A 22,386-nucleotide genomic window follows, 5' to 3' on the forward strand; every position below is an offset into this window, starting at 1 on the left:
CGAGATGAGATCCTCAGACCCCTTGTGAGACCATATGCTGGTGCGGTTGGCCCTGGGTTCCTCCTAATGCAAGACAATGCTAGACCTCATGTGGCTGGAGTGTGTCAGCAGTTCTTGCAAGAGGAAGGCATTGATGCTATGGACTGGCCCGCCCGTTCCCCAGACCTGAATCCAATTGACCACATCTGGGACATCATGTCTCGCTCCATCCACCAACGCCACGTTGCACCCCAGACTGTCCAGGAGTTGGCGGATGCTTTAGTCCAGGTCTGGGAGAAGAGCCCTCAGGAGACCATCCGCCACCTCATCAGGAGCATGCCCAGGCGTTGTAGGGAGGTCATACAGGCACGTGGAGGCCACACACACTACTGAGCCTCATTTTGACTTGTTTTAAGGACATTACATCAAAGTTGGATCAGCCTGTAGTGTGGTTTTCCACTTTAATTTTGAGTGTGACTCCAAATCCAGACCTCCATGGGTTGATAAATTGGATTTCCATTGATTATTTTTGTGTGATTTTGTTGTCAGCACATTCAACTATGTAAAGAAAAAAGTATTTAATAAGATTATTTCTTTCATTCAGATCTAGGATGTGTTGTTTAAGTGTTCCCTTTATTTTTTTGAGCAGTGTATATATAAGTATGTGTGTGTGTGTGTGTGTGTTTTTGCTGTGTAGCGTTAGCTAGTGCTCGTCAGCTTTTCCTGCGCCAAAACGCCAATATTTTTCATCCTATAGCTTGTTCTCAATCTTGTTTTTATATAGTGTGCCAAAATGTTTTCAGCACTTACATTTACATGACTGATCAAAAAAAATGTAATCGTGCTCTCATCTACACCTTTCCAGTGCTTTAAAACTTCTTAACTTCTTACATCTACACGTTCCGCTAGCGGAACGTCTGCTCCAATATCCAATGATGGGCGGGGCGCGAAATTCAAACTCCTCTAAATCCGAAAACTTACACTTTTCAAACATATGACTATGTTACAGCTATTTAAAGACAAGACTCTCCTTTATCTAACCAAACTGTCCGATTTCAAAAAGGCTTTACAGCGAAAGCAAAACATTAGATTATGTCAGCAGAGTACCCAGCCAGGAATAATCACACAGCCATTTTTCAAGCTAGCATATCATGTCACATAAACCCAAACCATATCTAAATGCAGCACTAACCTTTGATGATCTTCATCAGATGACACACCTAGGACATTGTGTTATACAATACATGCATGTCTGTTCAATCAAGTTCATATTTATATCAAAAACCAGCTTTTTACATTAGCATGTGACGTTCAGAACTAGCATTCCCACCGAACACTTCCGGTGATTTTACTAAATTACTCACGATAAACGTTCACAAAAAGCATAACAATTATTTTAAGAATTATAGATACAGAACTCCTCTATGCACTCGATATGTCCGATTTTAAAATAGCTTTTCGGATGAAGCACATTTTGCAATAATGTAAGTACATAGCCCGGCGTTACAGGGCTAGCTATTTAGACACCCACCCAGTGTAGCCTTCACCAAAATCACATTTCCTATAAGAAAAATGTTCTTACCTTGCTTGTTCTTCATCAGAATACACTGCCAGGACTTCTACTTCAATAACAAATGTAGGTTTGGTCCCAAATAATCCATCGTTATATCCAAACAGCGACGTTTTGTTCGTGCGTTCTAGACACTATCCCAACGCTAAATCTCGGCCACGAGCATGACGCAAAATATGACAAAAAATTTCGAAATATTCCATTACCGTACTTCGAAGCATGTCAACCGCTGTTTAAAACCAATATTTATGCAATTTATCTCGTAGAGAAGCGATAATATTCCGACCGGGAATCTGCCTGTCTGTAAACTGAGGAAAAAACCAAAAGCCGGGGGCGGGGCGTGTCACGCGCCTAAGGCTTAGTCCATTGACTGACCACTCAGCTTTTGCTCTCGTGTGCTTCAGCCAGGGCTTTGAATGACATCATTCCTGTTTTTCCCGGGCTGTGAGACTCCATTGTTGACGTGACAAGTGTCACGTAAGAGCAGAGATCCTTTGTAAACGATAGAGAGAATCAAGAAGGGCAAGAAATGTTCAGACAGGGTACTTCCTGAACAGAAGCATCTCAGGTTTTTGCCTGCCATAGGAGTTCTGTTATACTCACAGACACCATTCAAACAGTTTCAGAAACTTTGGAGTGTTTTCTCTCCAAAGCTAATAATTATATGCATATTCCAGTTTCTGGGCAGGACTAATAATCAGATTAAATCGGGTACGTTTTTTATCCAGCCGTGAAAATACTGCCCCCTAGATGTAACAGGTTAAAGTATAGGGGGCAGTATTTTCACGGCCGGATGAAAAACGTACCCAAATTAAACTGGTTACTACTCTGGCCCAGAAACTAGAATATGCATACTATTAGTAGATTTGGATAGAAAACACTCTGAAGTTTCTAAAACTGTTTGAAAGGTGTCTGTGAGTATAACAGAAGTTATATGGCAGGCAAAAATTTGAGAAAGTCAACCAGGAAGTGGGTGATCTGAGAATTGTAGTTCTTTCTAATCCCTATCAAAAAACAACTGTGTCTGTGGGGTCACATTGCACTTCCTAAAGCTTCCATTGGCTGTCAACAGCCTTCATAAAGTTCTTTCAGCATTCTCCTGTCACTGGGCAGATAATAGTAGCTCAGTCAATGAGTGGACTGCCTATGGACAAAGCACTTGGATATGCGCAATCCCGAGAGCGTGCCGTTCCTTCTTTTACTCCTGGAATGAATACGCTATTGTCCGGTTGGAATATTATCGCAATTTTACGTTAAAAATAGCCTAAAGATTGATTGCAAACAATGTTTGACATGTTTCTACTAACGGTAATGGAACATTTTGACTTTGTGTCTGGAATCACGCTCGCGCATTATGCCATTGGATAGTGAACTGAACGCACGAACAAAACGGAGGTATTTGGACATAAATATGGATTATTTCGAACAAAAATAACATTTCTTGTGGAAGTTGCAGTCCTGGGAGTGCATTCTGACGAAGATCAGCTAAGGTAAGAGTATATTTATAATACTAATTCTGAGTTTAGTTGACCCCGAACTTGGCGGCTGTCTGTATAGCTTGCTGTGATGGCGAGCTATGTACTCAGAATATTGAAAAATGTGCTTTCTCCGTAAAGCTATTTTAAAATCTGACACAGCGGTTGCATCCAGGAGTACTGTATCTATAATTCTTAAAATAATTGTTCTGTATTTTGTCAACGTTTATGATGAGTGTTTTTGTAAATTGATGTGCACATTCATCGGTGGTTTTGGTGGGAATACATTTTCTGAACATCACGCGCCAATGTAAAATGCTGTTTTTGGATATAAATATGAACTTTATCGAACAAAACATACATGTATTGTGTAACATGATGTCCTAGGAGTGTCATCTGATGAAGATCGTCAAAGGTTAGTGCTTCATTTAGCTGTGTTTAGGGTTTTTGTGACACATCCTTGCTTGGAAAATGGCTATGTGGTTATTTTTGTCTATGTACTCTCCTAACATAATCTAGTGTTTTGCTTTTGCTGTAAAGCCTTTTTGAAATCGGACAATGTGGTTACATTAAGGAGAAGTGTATGTTTGAGAAATTGAAATTATGATATTTTTGTATTTCGCGCCATGCTATTTCACTGGCTGTTGAATAGTGTGGGACGGTCACGTCCCACCTTGCCCAGAGAGGTTAATATCTTTGAGGGGAGTGAAGGTAAGTGGCCAGGGCTCATTTTTGAAATGAATGACAGCACGATGCCTCTCGATTTCAACAAGTTTAGGATAGTGTATCGATTGCTTTGCTACCTAAAATCTAAATAATATGAACTGGTGAAATTACTGCAGTACTGTTAATATATTTTGATCGCTTTTCATGTCACTGATCAAGCAACATCGGTAGAAAGTGGGGAACCTCTTTTATGAATCGATTTAACGTTCGCTCCTGCAAATGGCTACTTGTTGACAAAATGAAAGTCTGAGCCACTTGTATTTATAACTACAATGTTGATTGTAAGTGACAACTTTATTCTACTACATTACTAGCTAGCTAGATAATTATTTTGTGTATAATTCAGCCTGATTTCATTGATCTGTAGCATGTTATCTTGAATGGGCCAAGTCAGCTGCAAGTTTGAGCTAGCGTTTTCAAATTGGACATGCTAGCTAACATGCAAAAAGAAAAAAAAAACTTGGAAATGAACTATTTACTTTCAATAATCATACAATATGTTTTAATTACAATAAAGTACAGGGGGTTAAAGTATCAAACTTTATTTCCTCAAACACATTTTCATTAAATGTTGGTTTTTGCCAACGAATGGCCGCGACATCCGACAGGTTCTTGTAGGCCGCCACAAAATTAGTAGGGGTGCAACCGTTCACTAAATCAATGGTTTGGTATGTACCTCTGTTCTTGGGCCACTGTTCTGTGGGGGGTTTCAGTCCAAAAGTAGGGACAATTTTTCAAATTAGCAATGGTAACAAGTACATGTTAAATCCCATAGAGAATGATAACTAAATGCTAACGAGCGCAGTGCGAACATATTGTACATTTTCACGTAAACTATACAAGTAACTCAAATGCTACTTGCAGTTTGTTGCACACACTAAACAAATATTAGCCAGCAAGGCTCTTGATCCAGGAGGGGATTCTCTGCTGTTATCAAGCAAAGGCTTGATTACGGAAGAAGCTAACCACTAAGCTAGATAGCTAACTAGCTACTAAATTAGCAAACCAAATGCACAACTACAGAGCATTTGGCACATTTTAGACAGTAAACTTAATAGACGAAATCTAGCTGGCAAACATTTAGTTGTGAATTCCATACTATAATTAGATCACCTGATGTGTGCTTGGGTCATTGTCCTGTTGGAAGGTGAACCATCGCCCCAGTCAGAGGTCCTGAGCATTCTGGAGAAGGTTTTCATCAATGATCTTTCTGTACTTTACGCCATTTATCTTTCCCTCGATCTATCCCAGTGTCTGCCTCTGAAAAACATCCCCACAGCATGCTGCTGCCACCATCATACTTCACCGTAGGGATCGTTACAGGTTTCCTCCAGACGTGACGCTTTCATCAGACCAGAGAATCTTGTTTCTCATGGTCTGAGAGTCCTTCAGGTGCCTTTTGGCAAACTCCAAGCGGGCTGTCGTGCCTTTTACTGAGGAGTGGCTTTCGTCTATAAACTCTACCATAAAGGACTGATTAGTGGAGTGCTGCAGAGATGGTTGTCCTTCTGGAAGGTTCTTTATCTCCACAGAGGAACTCTGGAGCTCTGTCAGAGTGACCATCGGGTTCTTAGCCATCTCCCTGACCAAGGCCTTTTCCCCCGATTGCTCTGTTTGGCCGTGCGGCCAGCTCTAGGAAGAGTCTTGGTGGTTCCAAACTTCTTCCATTTAAGAATGATGGAGACCACTGTGTTCTTGGGGACCTTCAATGTTTGGTACCCTTCCCCAGATCTGTGCCTCGACACAATCCTGTCTCTGAGCTTTACGGACAATTCCTTCCACCTCATGGCTTGATTTTTGCTCTGACATGCACTGTCAACTGTGGGACCTTATATAGACAGGTGTGTGCCTTTACAAATCATGTCCAATCAATTGAATTTACCACAGGTGGACTCCACATCTCAAGGATGATCAATGGAAACAGGATGCACCTGAGCTCAATTTCGAGTCTTGTAAGCAAAGGATCTGAATACTTATGTAAAAAAGGTATTTGTTTTCTTTATTTTTTATACATTTGCAACAATTTCTGAGACCTGTTTGCGCTTTGTCATAATTGGGTATTGGTTGTAGATTATGAAAACCTTTCATTTAATCAATTTTATAATAAGGCTGTAACGTAACAAAATGTGGAAACCGGGAATGGGTCTGAATACTTTCCGAATGCACTGTATGATATACAGCCCAAGCCTATAGGCTACTGTATCAGGCCTCAAAGTAGAGCTGGGACGATCAACAGAAAATTGCTCACAGACATTGCATTGCCTCCCTCTTACTGAAGCATTTTGCTTATGTAAGTCAGTAATTTTCCGTGGTTTTGCTTGTTTCCTGTAGATTTATTCTAAAACCAAAATTTGGTCAACAGTAATAGCCAATACATTGTTGATTCCTGCTATGAAAGTATCTGGCTCCCCGTTTCAATCATTTAATTAATCAATCTATTGAATTTATAGAGCCCTTTTTACAACTGATATTGTCACAAAGTGTTTATACAGAAACCGAGACTAAAACCCAGCAGCCCAGCAAGCAATGCAGATGTAGAATGCACGGTGGCTAGGAAACACTCCCTAGAAATGCAGGAACCTAGGACTCATGCTCTAAGGAGTAGCTAGTTCTCTTCTTGCTGTGCCAGGTGAAGATTGAGTATATGGCCATTAAGGCCAGATTGTTTTTCAAAATGTTCAAACGTTCATAGAAGAGTCAAATAGAAAGTTCAAATAATAATCACAGTGGTTGTGGAGTGTCCTAGAGGCCAGCACTTTGAATTATTGTCAGTTGGCTTTTCATAGCCGAGCATTCAGACGTCGAGACAGCATGTGAGGGGGTTGGGGGGGTCTGGTGAACAGGTCAGGGTTCCATAGACGCAGGCAGAACAGCAGAAAGTGGGTCAGCAGCATGACCACGTGGACTAGGGACGGGCACTGCCAGGTAGTCCAGAGGCATGATCCGAGGGTTCAAGTCCTCCGGTAGGGGAGAGAGAGTTGGGAGAATTAGAGGAAGCATGTCTGGGATCACACAGGACACCAAATAAGACCGGAGAATTACACCAGATATGACAGACTGACCCTAGCCCCCCGGGAACATAGACTATTGCAGTATAGATACAGGAGACTGAGACGGGGGGGGGGTCGGGGAAACCGTGGCCCAGACCAAAGTTACCCCCAGACAGGGACAACCAGGTAGGATATAAGCCCACCCACTTTGGCAGAGCACAGCCCCCACACCACTAAAGGGAAATCAACAGGCCACTAACTTATAACCCTGAGACATGGCTGAGTATAGCCCACAAAGATTTCCCCACCGCACACCCGAGGAAAGGAAGGCTGGATGGAAGAGGAGCACCATCAAGCCAGTGAAGATAAGGTAGCTGGCCAGGCAGAGACAGCAAGGGTGGTTCGTCACTCCAGTGCCTTGCCGTTCGCCTTCGCACCGTGACTACACTCAATCATAGAACCTACTCAATCTTCAATAAAGACTTGAAGGTAAAGACAGAGTCTTACGTGTAGGTAGGTACGGCAGAACCAAATCGTAGAGATTCAGTGCATTTGGAAAGTATTCAGACCCCTTCACTTTTTCCACATTTTATGTTACAGCCTAATTCTAAAATGGATTAAATCAATTATAATCTCATCAATCTACACACAATACCCCATAATGACACTGAAAATATATATATATATATATTTTTGCAAATGTATTGCTAATAAATAAAAACATACCTTATTTACAGAAATATTCAGACCCTTTGCTATGAGACTCAAAATTGAGCTCAGGTGCATCCTGTTTCCATTTATCATCGATGTTTCTACAACTAGATTGGAGTCCACCTGTGGTAAATTCAATTGATTGGAAAGGCACACACCTGTCTAAATAAGGTTCCACAGTTGACAGTGCATGTCAGAGCAAAAAACAAGCCACGAGGTCGAAGAAATTGTCCGTAAAGCTCCAAGACAGGATTTTGAGGATGCACAGATCTGGGCAAGGGTAACAAAACATGTCTACAGCATTGAATGTCCCCAAAAACACAGTGGCCTCCATTCTTAAATGGAAGAAGTTTGGAACCACCAAGCCACCTGGCAAAACTGAGAAAATGGGGTAGAAGGGACTGGGAGGTGACCAAGAACCCGATGGTCACTCTGACAGAGCTCCAGTTCCTCTGTGGATGGGAAAACCTTCCAGAAGGACTCTGCAGCATTTCACCAATCAGGCCTTTATGGTAGAGTGGCCAGAAAGGAAGCCACTCCTCAGGAAAAGGCACATGACAGCCCACTTGGAGTTTGCCTAAAGGACACTCAGACCATGAGAAACAAGATTCTCTGGTCTGATGAAACCAAGATTGAACTCTTTGGCCTGAATGCCAAGTGTCACGTCTGGAGGAAGCCTAGCACCATCCCTACGGTGAAGCATGGTGGTGGCAGGATCATGCTGTGGGGATGTTTTTCATTGGCAGGACTGGGAGAATAGTCAGGATCGAGGGAAAGATGAACGGAGCAAAGTACAGAAAGATCCTTGATGAAAACCTGCTCCAGAGCGCCCAGGACCCCAGACTGGGTCAAGTGTCACCTTCTAACAGGACAATGACCATAAACACACAGCCAAGTCAACGCAGGAGTGGCTTCAGGACAGGTCTCTGAATGTCCCAGCCAGAGCCCGGACTTGAACCCGATCGAACATCTCTGGAGAGACCTGAAAAGAGCTGTGCAGCGACACTCCCCATCCAACCTGACAGAGCTTGAGAGGATCTTTAGAGAAGAATGGGAAAAACTCCCCAAATATAGGTGTGCCAAGCTCAAGACTGTATTCGCTGCCAAAGGTGCTTCTGCAAAGTACTGTGTAAAGAGTCTGAATACTTATGTAAATGTGATATTTCAGCAAAAAATTCAAAAAACATGTCATAGCTTTGTCGTTATGTGGTATTGTGTGTAGATTGATGAGGGGGGAAAAACAATTTAATCAATTTTAGAATAAGGCTGTAATGTAACAAAATGTGGAAGAAGTCAAGGGGTCTGAATACTTTCCCGAATGCACTGTATATCACCCAACTAGTTCAATGTAAACTTTTTTCCTCACTGCCCTGACCCAAAATCTACTGGAATAATTTAAGTGCATTGGTGTCATGTCGGGCTCAAATTGACGGGCGCTCTCTTTTTTTTCAACTGTGTTTTTACCATGATTGCATTTAGAAATGTTTTGCAATGACTGGGCTTATCAGAATGCAAGTTTCTCTCCATGTGGGACTAACAACTTGAAAGCGCCTCTGGAGGAATACCTGTGGAATACCAGTGGAATAGTTTAGCCTACCACTCTGGGGATGTCTGATTTTGCTGTTCTGTAACATCACTCATCTTGCTGGCTGAGAAGAATTTAATGTGGACAGCTGTAGTACATGCGCCTTGGCAGAATTGTTTTTTTCCATGTTCCTAATTGGCACATTGTGTTCAAAAATGTAATTTGGTTCACCTCATGCATAGCACATCCTGTGAACCGGTGGCCCATACTAGACAGTCCTGTTCAAATACACGTCATTACAACCTTAATAATACAGTATGTGGTAGATGGAAAAACCTTGGTCCACTTTTCGCGAACTGCATTACCGAAACGGGCAGCTTGTGACAGGCCAGTTTGGTTCAGTCCAGTGAACCATAACACCCCTGATCTACTCTGTGGCTTAGTAGTGAGTTTTTCCTGACTCTCTCCCTGACCACCTTCAGATTTCAGGGATGTTCCTGAGTGACCAGCTGCAATGGGTGGGTTGCCAGGGAAGCAGAGTCGGACTGAGGGGCTACCCCTGTTCACTGTGGACCCTGTTCCATGTGCTGACCGTCCAGGCGGCTAGCCGGCCCGACGCATTGGCCAACACCGGTACGTACGCATGCACGTACATGCAGCGAAATACTTGTGTAATTAAGAAACATCCATGTCATAGCGACACTGCACACCTTCGAAAATAGATGACAACATCACGATTTGTACCATCATGAATATCTCAACTGTGGGTTGATTATGAAATGTGTGCCTTGTCAAGAAATCGACTGTGCTTCTCTCGTTCCCCTGACCACCTCCCTTCTGTCCCACCAGGCCTGGAGGAGAATCCCAAGGCAGTGCTGCAGACAATGCGCAAGTACATTGTGAACTTCTTCGGCTGCCAGGAGTGTGGGAAGCACTTTGAGGAGATGGCCGTGGCGTCTCTGCCCCAGGTGAAGTCTGTGGACCAGGCGGTACTGTGGCTCTGGAGGAAACACAACCAGGTCAATGGACGCCTCGCAGGTGGGGAACCTACCTCTATATCGGCATCGTTTGAGATCTCAAACCTAACCTGGAGAATATGCTGTCATTAGAAGTATGTAATGCGTAATAGTAGATATATAGTAGATATATACTGTGGAATAGGTTAGTAAGCTACGTGTGTTAGAATTGAGTAGGCCGGTCAAAATGACTGGTCTCGACTTAGGAGATATGGGCCAACAATAACTTGACCTGGTGTTATACCTGTGTTATTGACCCTGTGTCCTCTGTGTAGGAACAATGAGTGAAGACCCTCACTTCCCCAAGACCCAGTGGCCCAGCCCGGACCTCTGCCCCACCTGCCACGAGGAGCAGGATGGCATCCACGTGTGGAACGAGGACAAGGTGCTCATGTTCCTCAAGCAGCACTACGGGGCTGCCAACATCTCCCCCAAACACATGTACAGCAGTCAGCATGAGCCAAACCAGGAGACCCTCGGATCTCCTGACAACAAGCCCATTAAAGCCACACAGGAAAAGACAGTGGCCCCTGAGAGCTCCCTACTCCACGCCAACCATGCCAAGCAGAGTGACGTGGAGGGAGCAGGGCAGGCGGGCACAGGGGCCCACAGGGAGACCAGGCCGGGGGTAAGCTTCTTGGGTCTGGGCTTCTCCAGTGTGGACATGAGTCTGTGCGTTGTGCTCTACGCTTTCTCCTGTGTCTTTCTCATGGTCATGTTCTTCTTTTTCCGAGTCCGCTCCAAAAGGTGGAAGATCCGCTACAATCGTCCATATGTATAGCAGTCTACTGGTCCAGGTCTGCACATTTGACTGAGTTTTGTTTTTTTGGAATTGAGTTTTCCTTTTTAAATGTAGATTAGAAGGTTGCATTTTTTATTTATTTGTTTATGTTTTGAATAATATTTGCTGTGAAGAAACAGTCTCCAGATGTTGAAGTATTTCACAATAGTGACTGGTTGAAACAGTTTTAGTCCCATAACAGAACCCCATAACATTGTCATGGGGGAAGGACTTGACTGTACACAATTCATTCCCAATACAATGTCTCTTAGCTATGATGGTAAGGAATTGTTTTTAGTATAAAGCCGTGACAGAGTCCAATTAATCAAGTGTTTTTTTATATCTTTCTATCTAATTCAACGGTATTCGTCATGTTTTAATGGACTAAGGAAGCTCTGGAATATTTGTATTGACTACTACTAAAATCTTACTGTGTGAATTTATGATTTCAACCTCAATGTATTATTTTCCAGACATATCAAGGCAATCACTTATTACAACCTATTAATGTTGGCCCATAACCATGAGAAAGAGGTAGCAAGTACAGCCTTATTTTACCCAAGTGCTTGTTGTCTAAATACTTGGTGTGCATTTGAAGTCCTCTGTATTCTCTCAGACCCTAGGTGGCCTTAACGTGATTTCATTATTCATTCTAGTCAAGATAATATGTGGTATTACTGTTAAAAAGTTTGGGGTCACTTAGAAATGACCTTGTTTTTCAAAGAAAATACAATATTTTTGTCAATTTTTAAAATAACATCAAATTGATCGGAAATACAGTGTCGACATTGTTAATATTGTAAATTACTATTGTAACTGGAAACGGCTGATTTAATTTATATATTTTTTAAATGGAATCTCTACATAGGCATACAAAGGCCCATTATCACTCCTGTGTTCCAATGGCACGTTGTATTAGCTAATCCAAGTTTATAATTTTAAAGGGCTAATTGATCATTAGAAAACCCTTTCGTAATTATGTTAGCACAGCTGAAAACTGTTGTGCTCATTTAAAGATGCAATAAAACTGGCCTTCTTTAGACTAGTTGAGTATCTGGAGCATCAGCATTTGTGGGTTCGATTACAGGCTCAAAATGGCCAGAAACAAATAACTTTCTTCTGAAACTCGTCAGTCTATTCTTGTTATGAGAAATTATGGTTATTCCATGCGAGAAATTGCCAAGAAACTGAAGATCTCGTACAACGCTGTGTACTACTCCCATCACAGAACAGTGCAAACTGTCTCTAACTAGAATAGAACGAGGAGTGGGAGGCCACGGTGCACAACTGAGCAAGAGGACAAGTACGTTAGTGTCTAGTTTGAGAAATAGACGCCTCACAAGTCCTCAACTGGCAGCTTCCATTAAATAGTACCCGCAAAACACCAGTCTCAACATCAACAGTGAAGAGGCGACTCCAGGATGCTGACCTTCTAGGCAGCCGTTTCCAGCTACAATTCTCATTTCCAATATTTCAGATCAATTTTATGTTATTTTAATGGACAAAAAAAATAGCTTTTCTTTAAAAAAGGACATTTCTAAGTGACCCCAAACTTTTTAACAGTAGTGTATATACAAAAGTATGTGGACATCCCTTAAAATGTGTGAATTCGGCTATTTCATCCACACTCGTTTCTGACAGGTGTATAAAATCGAGCACACAGCCATGTAATCTCCATAGACAAACATTGGCAGTGGAATGGCCTTACTGAAGAGCTCAGTGACTTTCACTGTTGCACCGTCATAGGATGCCACCTTTCCAACAAGTCAGTTCACCAAATGTCTGCCCTGCTAGAGCTGCCCCGGTCAACTGTAAGTGCTGTTATTCAGAAGTGGAAACATCTAGGAGGAACAACGGCTCAGCCGCAAAGTGGTAGGGCACACAAGCACACAGAACAGGACCACCGAGTGATGTAGTGTGTAAAAATCGTATATCCTCGGTTGCAACACTCACTACCGAGTTCAAAACTGCCTCTGTAAGCAACGTCAGCACAAGAACTGTTTGTCGGATGAAATGGGTTTCCATGGCCAAGCAGCTGCACATAAGCCTAAGATCACCATGTACAATGCCAAGCATCGGCTGGAGTGGTGTAAATCTCGCCACCATTGGACTCTGGTGCAGTGGAAATGCTTTCTCTGGAGTGATGAATCACGCTCCACCGTCTGTCAGTCCGACGGATGAATCTGGGTTTGGCGGGTGCCAGGAGAATGCTACCTCCCCCAATGCATAGTGCCAACTGTAAAGTTTGATGGGGGAGGAATAATGGCTTGGGGCTGTTCTTCATGGTTCAGGCTTGAAGGGAAATCTTCATGCTACAGCGTTCAATGACATTCGAGATGATTCTGTGCTTCCAACTTTGTGGCAACAGTTTGGGGAAGGCCCTTTCCTGTTTCAGAATGATAATGCCCCTGTGCACAAAGCGAGGTCCATACAGAAATGGTTTGTCTTGATAGGTGTGGAAGAAATTGACTGGCTTGCAAAGAGCCCTGACCTCAACCCTATCGAACACCTTTGGGATGAATTGGAATGCTGAATGCGAGCCAGGACTCATCGCCCAACATCAGGGCCCGACCTCACTAGTGCTCTTGTGGCTGAATGGAAGCAAGTCTCCGCAGCAATGTTCCAACATCTAGTGGAAAGCCTTCCCAGAAGAGTGGAGACTGTTATAGCAGCAAAAGAGAGACCAACTCCATATTAATGCCCATGATTTTAGAATGAGATGTTCGACGAGCATACTTTTGGTCATGTAATGTACTACAAATAGGGCTGTAGCCAGTTATCTTCAGAATGTATAGGTCATAGTGCATTACACAAACAAAACTGACACCCAATATTACTCAAATATCCTTGTGTTAATAAAAGGTGATCTGATGGTTCATCTGCCCATACATTGTCTTTGAAAAGCTTATTTCTCTACTTAAAATGGATTTATTTGATGCATAAAATGACAAACATTGGATAGAAACTTGTCCGATGGTGACATGATTGAGTAAATAGCATAGAGTCACAAAATTGCTCATCTGTATTCTGGTTTTATGAAATGTGTGTTTCTATATCTGAAATTGGGCACGTTTTTCAGCTAACTGCAATGTTACTGTAATTTGAGACTTAATGTCTATAATGCATGTGATATGCAGGTATGAATGGAAGCACTTACTGCTTCTCAAAATAGAATGCTCTACAATATTTTGAATAGAACATATATGTTTTGTTCCAGGTGCTGGTCCTTGATAATGTTATTTTATTTTATTTTTTGCCAAAAGTAACTCTATTGGAACTTTGAATTTACAATAGATTGGTGGTATCCCCCGATACTTGAACATTTTAAGTGTAAATTGACTTCCCTGATCAATTCTGTGAAATAAATAATATTATGCCACATGAACATAGACAAAGCTTACTTAATTGTACAATTTGCTACATAATTTAGCTCGGTCAGATTGTCGCCAGGATCTGATCGAACTGGAAAATAAAACATTTAAATTATGTAAATGGGCGTTCATTTGTTTTACTTCTAGTGTGTGTTCTCGCTATGTGGAGAAAATGCATTTAAATGTGTCACCGCTACTTCATGTTGAAAAAGTGATGGACAAGTTGCACAAACCGTTTTGGCACGTACTACTTTTGAGCTGCTGGAAATCATTGATTTTAATTTGTCTTTTTATTTTTACTCTACTGCATTTAATTTATATTTCTTATTATTTCATTTATTTTTGGGCTCCGTGCATTCTTATTTTTTCATTTATTTTCAAGTGTTGATAATAGATCATTTGAAATTGTACTTTGTTTGAATAATAAAAAATCTGGCATTATAATAACTCTGAAACTCTAGTGATACTAGCCCAACCACTGTTAAGTATAATTTAACACAGGGTAAATATTCACGTATTCAGGACCAACCCAGTTTGAGAATGGTTAGTGCTATCAGGGATCCGTGGGACGTCCCTACCGTAACTACTACCCTTACCTAACATTCCCTTATATTAACTGTTGACATTTTTTACTTCAATGGTGTGACATCAGTGTTGGGACGTCCCAGGATCCCGTTTAGACTTGAGAAGAGGTTGTTGTCCAGCAAGCAGCAAGCATTTAGGCCTACCTGCAAACAACCACAACGATGGTGGAGTGTTCGAGAAAGCCAGCTAACTTTGATATGCAGTCAAATTAACTCTTGATTATCTGATTTAAGCTAAACTTGAATATGCGTTGTTTGATGAGTCAATTGTACCATGCCAATTTCAAGTATATTTCTCAACAATAAGTTATTTAAGATGATTTGGTACAGTTCACTGGCTGTCTCATTGATCCTACTTCCTGGAACATTTACATTTTATATTTGTCATTTAGCAGACACGCTTATCCAGAGCGACTTACAGTAGTGAATGAATACATTTCATACACTTTTTTTTTTTTTTTTTTTCTAGTACTGGTCCCCCGTGGGAATCGAACCCACAACCCTGGCGTTGCAAACACCATGCTCTACCAACTGAGCCACACGGGACCAGATAGCTGTTGTGTTCATCTTTACCTTATGCGAGTAAAAAATATTTATAGTTATGATTTACTTTGAGTGCGTACATTTTTGTGTAAAAACTATTTTCCTTTTGAGTAAATTGCTTTTTATTTAATTGTGTACAATACAGTAATATTAGAAGATTGGAGAATGACTGTTGCCTGACTGTAATATTGCCTCACATTCACCCTACAGAATGTCAGATGCGATTTGTCTGTCTTTTTAAAAAAAACGTTGACGTCAAGGCAGCATGAGTGCAGTTCAATCTATCATCAACGTGAGATAGGCCGTGATTAGTTACTGTACAAGGAAATGCTGAAAAATAGAACGAGGTGGCGGCAAAAAAAAACGAACTCTTTTAATGCTCAGGATCTTTAATATTGTAGCAACCTTGGTATGCACCTTACAATCTGTCACCGTTTACAATTGCCTCACCATCTCGGTTATTTTTTGTTTACCTTTGATAACACTTTACAATAAGGTTCAATTTGTAAAGGGTGTTATAATTCCATTATTAACAGTTAATAGTTTGTAAATGCATTATAAACGGTTATATCGCATTGGTCAAAATAGTGCAATAACTGGTAAGTGTTTGCCCGCCTTGTCATCTGTCCCTATCCAAATGGCCTGTGCTACCTCGAACTTGCCTGCCATGGAAGTCGTTTCTATCTACTTCTCCTCAATCCTGTAATGAAGTAGACGGAGAACAGCGGCATGCTGCTAAACAGACAGTATTGACTGCGAGAGATTCGGAGCAGATTGACTTGAGGAATAGTTTTGCTGCACTGGTGCCTGATCTACCTGTACCTTCATCGCTGGGACGGCAGCTGACTCCAACTACACTGACTCCGGCAGCGTCTTCGTTGTCGAGTTTGGCCCCTCTCTCTGGATCTGACAGCGCGCTGCCTGCTATGGGAGGTCTGGACCTATCGCCGGGAGCAGCGAGTTTACGCTATCCTGCTTCTCGTGGGCCGGTGAAAGGTTCAACAAATTGTGTAAGGGGTAGGAATAGGAGGATTTCTCCATTCCTTTCTCTGGCCGTTGTATTGGGCAGCTCAACGGTGAGAAATGTCTCAGATCCTGGAGCAAAAATGTTGTGCTATCCAGGAGCATGAGTACAGGACGGTTAGCCCATCAGAAGCTTCTAAAGCCATGACATAATTTTCTGGAATTTTCCAAGCTGTTTAAAGGCACCGTCAACTTAATGTATGTAAACTTCTGACCCACTGGAATTGTGGTACAGTGAATTAATTATAAGTGAAATAATCTGTCTGTAAACAATTTTACTTGTGTCATGCACGAAGTAGATGTCCTAACCGACTTGCCAAAACTATAGTTTGTTAACAAGAAATTTGTGGAGTGGTTGAAAAACTAGTTTTAATGACTCCAACCTAAGTGTATGGAATCTTCCCACTTCAACTGTAAATAACAAAAGGAATGGCAAATAAGTCTGGCTGCAGTACCGATTGGCAAATGTACTGCAAATTGAGAAATCATGTCACTAAACTGAATTAAAAGAAGAAACTACGCTATGAAACAAAGACAAATTACATAAAGAATGATGATAAAAAGATCTGGAGCACCTTAAAATTTTGGCTAAATGCTAATTTATCTTCTATCATTAAATCAGATGGCTCATTCTTCACAAAACCCACTGATATTGCCAACTACTTTATAGATTTTGTTTCCATTGGCAAGATTAGCAAATGTAGGCATGACATGCATAAGTATAACTGATCAAATTTATGAAATTTGAATTTTGTAAATTGTGAGTGTGAAAGAAGTGGAAAGAATTGTCTATAACAATGACAAGCCACTGGGGTCTGACAACTTGGATGGAAAGTTACTGACGGTATTGCCACTCCAATTTGCCATATCTTCAATTTAAGCCTGATTGAAAGTGTGTGCCCTCAGGCCTGGAGGGAAGCAAAAGTTTTTCCACTAAGCAAGAATAGTAAAGCCCCCTTTGCTGGCTGAAATAGCCGACCAATCAGCCTGTTACGAACCCTTAGTAATCTTCTGGAAAAAATAGTGTGACCAAATACAATGCTTTTTTACAGTAAACAAATGTCCTTCCCTATCAGCACGCTTATAGGGAAGGACATTCAAGCACAGCACTTAGACAAATGACTGAAGATTGGCTGAGTGAAATTGATGATAAAAAGATTATGGGAGCTGTTTTTTTAGACTGCGCTGTGGCTTTTTATATTATCGATCATAGTCTGCCAATGGAAAAACGTAGATGTTATGGCTTTACACCCCATCCTATATTGTGGATAAAGAGTTACCTGTCTAACAGAACACAGAGGGTGTTCTTTAATGGGAGCCTCTTCAACATAATTCAGGTATAATTACGAATTCCCCAGGGCAGCTGTCTAGGCCACATACTTTTTAAAATCTTTACTTATTACATGCCCCTGGCCTTGAGTAAAGCCAGTGTGGCTGTGCATGCGGATGACTCAACACTATACACGTCACTACAGTGAGTGAAATGACTGCAACACTCAACAAACTGCTGCAGTTAGTTTCAGAATGGGTGGCAAGGAATAAGTTAGTCCTAAATATTTCCAAAACTAAAAGCATTATAGTTGGGACAAATCATTCACTAAACCATAAACCTCAACTAAATATTGTACTAAATAATGTGGAAATTGAGCAAGTTGAGGTGAAAAAACTGCTTTGATTTACCCTGGATTGTTAACTGTCATGGTCAAAACATGTTGATACAACAGTAGCTAAGATGGGATAAATCTGTCCATAATAAAGCGCACTCTGCCTTTTTAACAACACTATCAACAAGGCAGGTCCTACAGGCTCTAGTTTTGTCGCACCTGGACTACTGTTCAGTCGTGTGGTCAGGTGCCACAAGGAGGGACCTCAGAAAATTACAATTTGCTCAGAACAGGGCAGCATGGCTGGCCATTAAATGTACACAGAGAGGTAACATTAATGATATGCATGTAAATCTCTCATTGCTCAAAGTGGAGGAGATACTAAATCATTACTTGTTTTTGTAAGAAGTGTTGACATGCTGAATGCACCGAGGTGTCTGTTTAAATTACTAGCACACGGACACCCATGCATACCCCACAAGCCATGCCACCAAAGGTCTCTTCACAATCCCCAGGTACAGACATACACAAGATAAGACATGAACTCTACACACACGTGGATGTTGTATTGTACGTTTGTGGTGGTGACCTGAGGGAACACACAATGTGTTGGGTAAGGTGTTATGAAATGTAATGTCATGTAGTATTTAAACTGTATGTAACTGTCTTATGTTGCTGCACCCCAGGAAGAGTACCTGCTGCCTTGGCAGCTAATGGGGATCCATAATAAATACAAATACAGAAACAATATTTACCTCCATTTATAAATGCACTTACAAATGCTTATAAGTTGAACCCTTCCGTATCATCATGGAACCTTATTTTCAGTAGCTGAATAGTTAATGTCTCCCTTTTTAGGTGTGATGGATTGTTGCTCTGACCCAGGAACTGAAGAGGTTGGTTTTCATGATGTGTCTTGACTGACTTTTGAAACCCTGATGCCCTGGCCAAATTTACATCAAGGACATTACTCAATCAACATCACATCTCTGATAGTCCAAGTATGGTGAATGTTCTGGTGTGAAATGGTAACTAATACCTTTGGTTGGGGAAACAATGGAGGAGATATCCTCTCACAACGTTGAAAGTTTTGGTCTTCATACCCACCATTCATTGACTGAACATGTTTAATAAAGTGTTGAATCTTCTCACATGTATATAGTAATGAGTACCAAATACTGCCTATGAGTACTGTATGTCTAAGCTCTGAGTGTACCTTCTTTTAAAGTGACAGACCTACAAACATAACGGAGTTACCAAATGTATATACACTATCGGTCAAAAATGTTACACATACTCATTCAAGGGTTATTCTTTATTTGAACTACGTTCTACATTGTAGAATAATTGTGAAGACATCAAAACTGAAATAACACACAAAATCATGTAGTATTTTTTTAAATCAAAATAGGTTTTATATTTCAAATTCTTTAAAGTAGCTACCCTTTGCCTTGATGACAGCTTTGCACACTCTTGGTATTCTCTCAACCAGCTTCACCTGGAATGCTTTTCCAACAGTCTTGAATGAGTTCCCACATATGCTGAGCACTTGTTGGCTGCCTTTCCTTCACTCTGCTGTCCGACTCATCCCAAACCATCTCAATTTGGTTGAGGTCGGAGGATTGTGGAGGCCAGGTATCTGATGCAACACTCCATCACTCTCCTTCTTGGTAAAATAGCCCTTACACAGCCTAGAGGTGTGTTGGGTCATTATCCTGTTGAAAAACAAATGATAGTCCCATTAAGCCCAAACCAGATGGGATGGTGTGTCGCTGCAGAATGCTGTGGTAGCCATGCTGGTTAAGTGTGCCTTGAATTCTAAATAAATCACACAGTGTCACCAGCAAAGCACCCCCACACCATAACACCTCCTCCATGCTTTATGGTCGGAAATACACATGCGGAGATCATCCGTTCGCCCACACCGCGTCTCACAAAGACATAGCGGTTGGAATCAAATATCTCCAATTTGGACTCCAGACCAAAGGACACATTTCCACCGGTCTAATGTCCATTGCCTGTGTTTCTTGGCCCAAGCAAGTCTCTTCTTATTGGTGTCCTTCAGTAGTGGTTTCTTTGCAGCAATTCGACCATGGAAGCCTGATTCACACAGTCTCCTCTGAACAGTTGATGTTGAGATGTGTCTGTTACTTGAACTTTGTGAAGCATTTATGTGGCCTGCAATTTCTGAGGCTGGTAACTAATGAACTTATCCTCTGCAGCAGAGTTAACTCTGCGTCTTCCATTCCTGTGGCGGTCCTCATGTGAGCCAGTTTCATCATAGTGCTTGATGGTTTTTGCGACTGCACTTGAAGAAACTTTCAAAGTTCTTGACATTTTCCAGATTGACTGACCTTCATGTCTTAAAGTAATGATGGACTGTCGTTTCTCTTTGCTTATTTGAGTTGTTCTTGCCATAATAAGGACTTTGTCTTTTACCAAATAGGGCTATCTTCTGTATACCACCCCATACCTTGTCACAACACAACTGATTGGCTCAAACGCATAAAGAAGGAAAGACATTCCACAAATTAACTTTTAAGGCACACCTGTTAATTGAAATGCATTCCAGTGAAATATCTATCTGTGGTTAATATTTCCTAGCTAGCCTGGTAGGACAGAGGTGCTAGCAAACGTTAACTAGCTGAGCAGCATGCTAAATTATACAGCAGAACTTCTGTATTCAAAAGTGAAACAAATTACATAGAGAATGTCTCCTGTGTGAAAATGTGTATCTTGTGAACATTTATTTTGCGCAATCTCTTCTCTCTGGCCTTTGCACACTTCTCATAACCTCGTCCATCATGATTCTTCATGACGCACTGTCACATGGTGTCAGTGTCAACAACATTCTGGGCACGTTCCAGGTCGTCTTTATTTCAAGCGTGTTTCACAGGGAATTTTTCAGAAATCCGCAAACCACACCAATAATATGACTTGAGATCTTGAGATAAAGTTCATTCCTGGAATTAATAAGTGTACCAATGTATCATCAGGGTTTCAGATGTACCAGGGTTTCGGACCAACCATTTCTGTTCCTGGAACAGCAACAATGCATCACACCCAAAAGTGAGAAAATAACTATTGTTTAACAGTGCAACCATTGGAAAAAAGTTTGTATGATACAGTACATAAGCGTTCAATATTGTACGCATTTGTAAGTGTATTTATAGATGGTTAATAGTTGGAGGGAAATAGTGGCTCACTATTAGGCAAGCACTGACTGGCTATCACACTGTTTTGACCAATTTGTTATAACCCATTTATTAATGGCTTATAATGCATTTACAAATGATTAATTAACAACAATTACAAACCCTTTACCCTTTACAAATGGAACCTTATTGTAAAGTGTTACCCTTTCTTGTTTATGTGCAATCAAGATTGTTATTAGCTCATTGTGAAGCTATGGGGATCTCCGGTTGTGACCACTGTTAGAAATCTGGCGCTGACACGCAATAAAACTTTACAATTGCCCCACCATGTTTAAAACTATCTTGTCTGTGTTGTATCCATAGCTACAAATGAATCTAAAAGGAGTTACATTTCCTCAGCTCTATTAATTTACAGTGGCAGGGTCAGGCTGTTGAAATTACAGATTTTAATATATCAAAATCCTTTTACCTCTCTAGCCTATGTTTGGAGGGGTGTCAATTCATTAAAAAAATACATATTATTGTTAATCAGTCCACTACTAACATCACATCTGCAGATAATCATTAGATTATCACTGCAGTACAAATCATACATTAATGCTGGCTAGATAATCAGAAGCTGACTTTCAAAATCAAGTTTTCATGCCCTTCATCATTCTTTAATTGCAAGAATATCCTTTTCAATATAGTCTTCAGACAATAATTCTAGCAGTATCGGATAATACCAACTTATCCTCCATAACCTATGAGTTATCCTTGCCATATTATAAGAAATAACAGGCACATCCAGCTGTTTCTTTAATCACAGACGAGTAGTCATTTGTGTGCAGTGCCCTGTGTGTCTGGCTCCTAGTTGGCACATAGACGCAGTATGCACACTATGTACTCAGCATGCCAAGTTGGGACAGGCACTGCATTGCAGCGCTGTGCATTTGCCCAAGTCTTGGCACACAGGCTGTCTGATCACACAGTGTAGATCATCTACTGTAAAGAACATAAGTCGACAGTATTATACCATAGCTTGCGTAACAACCCGTATGCCGGAACTCTTTATCTGTCTTCTGTATTTTAGACGGTCTCAGTAACAATCAATCTTCCGTCTTATTAATCTCTGAAACAGATGAGGTATGTAATACATGTCTCCATTTCCCAGCTCTATAGTACACAGTCACCCTCTGCAGGGCAGTTATCCGCATTAGCTCTCTCTATGTCCTTAAATGACTCCTCCTCTCCGTCTCACACCCTCCCTTCCTCTGTCTGTGTCTATAGCCTACCCCCCTTTCCCTGTGACACATACGCTAGACGTTGCATTGATTGTGCATAGAGAACCTCA

General features: G+C 41.3%; 1 protein-coding gene across 2 annotated transcripts in view; it reads left to right on the plus strand.

Moving 5' to 3' along the window:
• Positions 1-11,501, plus strand: part of qsox2 (quiescin Q6 sulfhydryl oxidase 2) — a 70,687-nt gene extending 59,186 nt beyond the window's left edge. For both annotated transcript variants that reach the window (XM_029722337.1, XM_029722338.1), the window contains 3 exons: positions 9,459-9,609; positions 9,826-10,014; positions 10,268-11,501. In XM_029722337.1, coding sequence (XP_029578197.1) covers positions 9,459-9,609; positions 9,826-10,014; positions 10,268-10,773 — 846 coding nt within the window. In that variant the 3' untranslated portion in view covers positions 10,774-11,501. The remainder of the gene's footprint in view (positions 1-9,458; positions 9,610-9,825; positions 10,015-10,267) is intronic.
• The last annotated feature ends 10,885 nt before the right edge of the window (positions 11,502-22,386 follow it).

Source organism: Salmo trutta, chromosome 29 (genome assembly GCF_901001165.1).
Source record: "Salmo trutta chromosome 29, fSalTru1.1, whole genome shotgun sequence".
NCBI lineage: Eukaryota > Metazoa > Chordata > Actinopteri > Salmoniformes > Salmonidae > Salmo > Salmo trutta.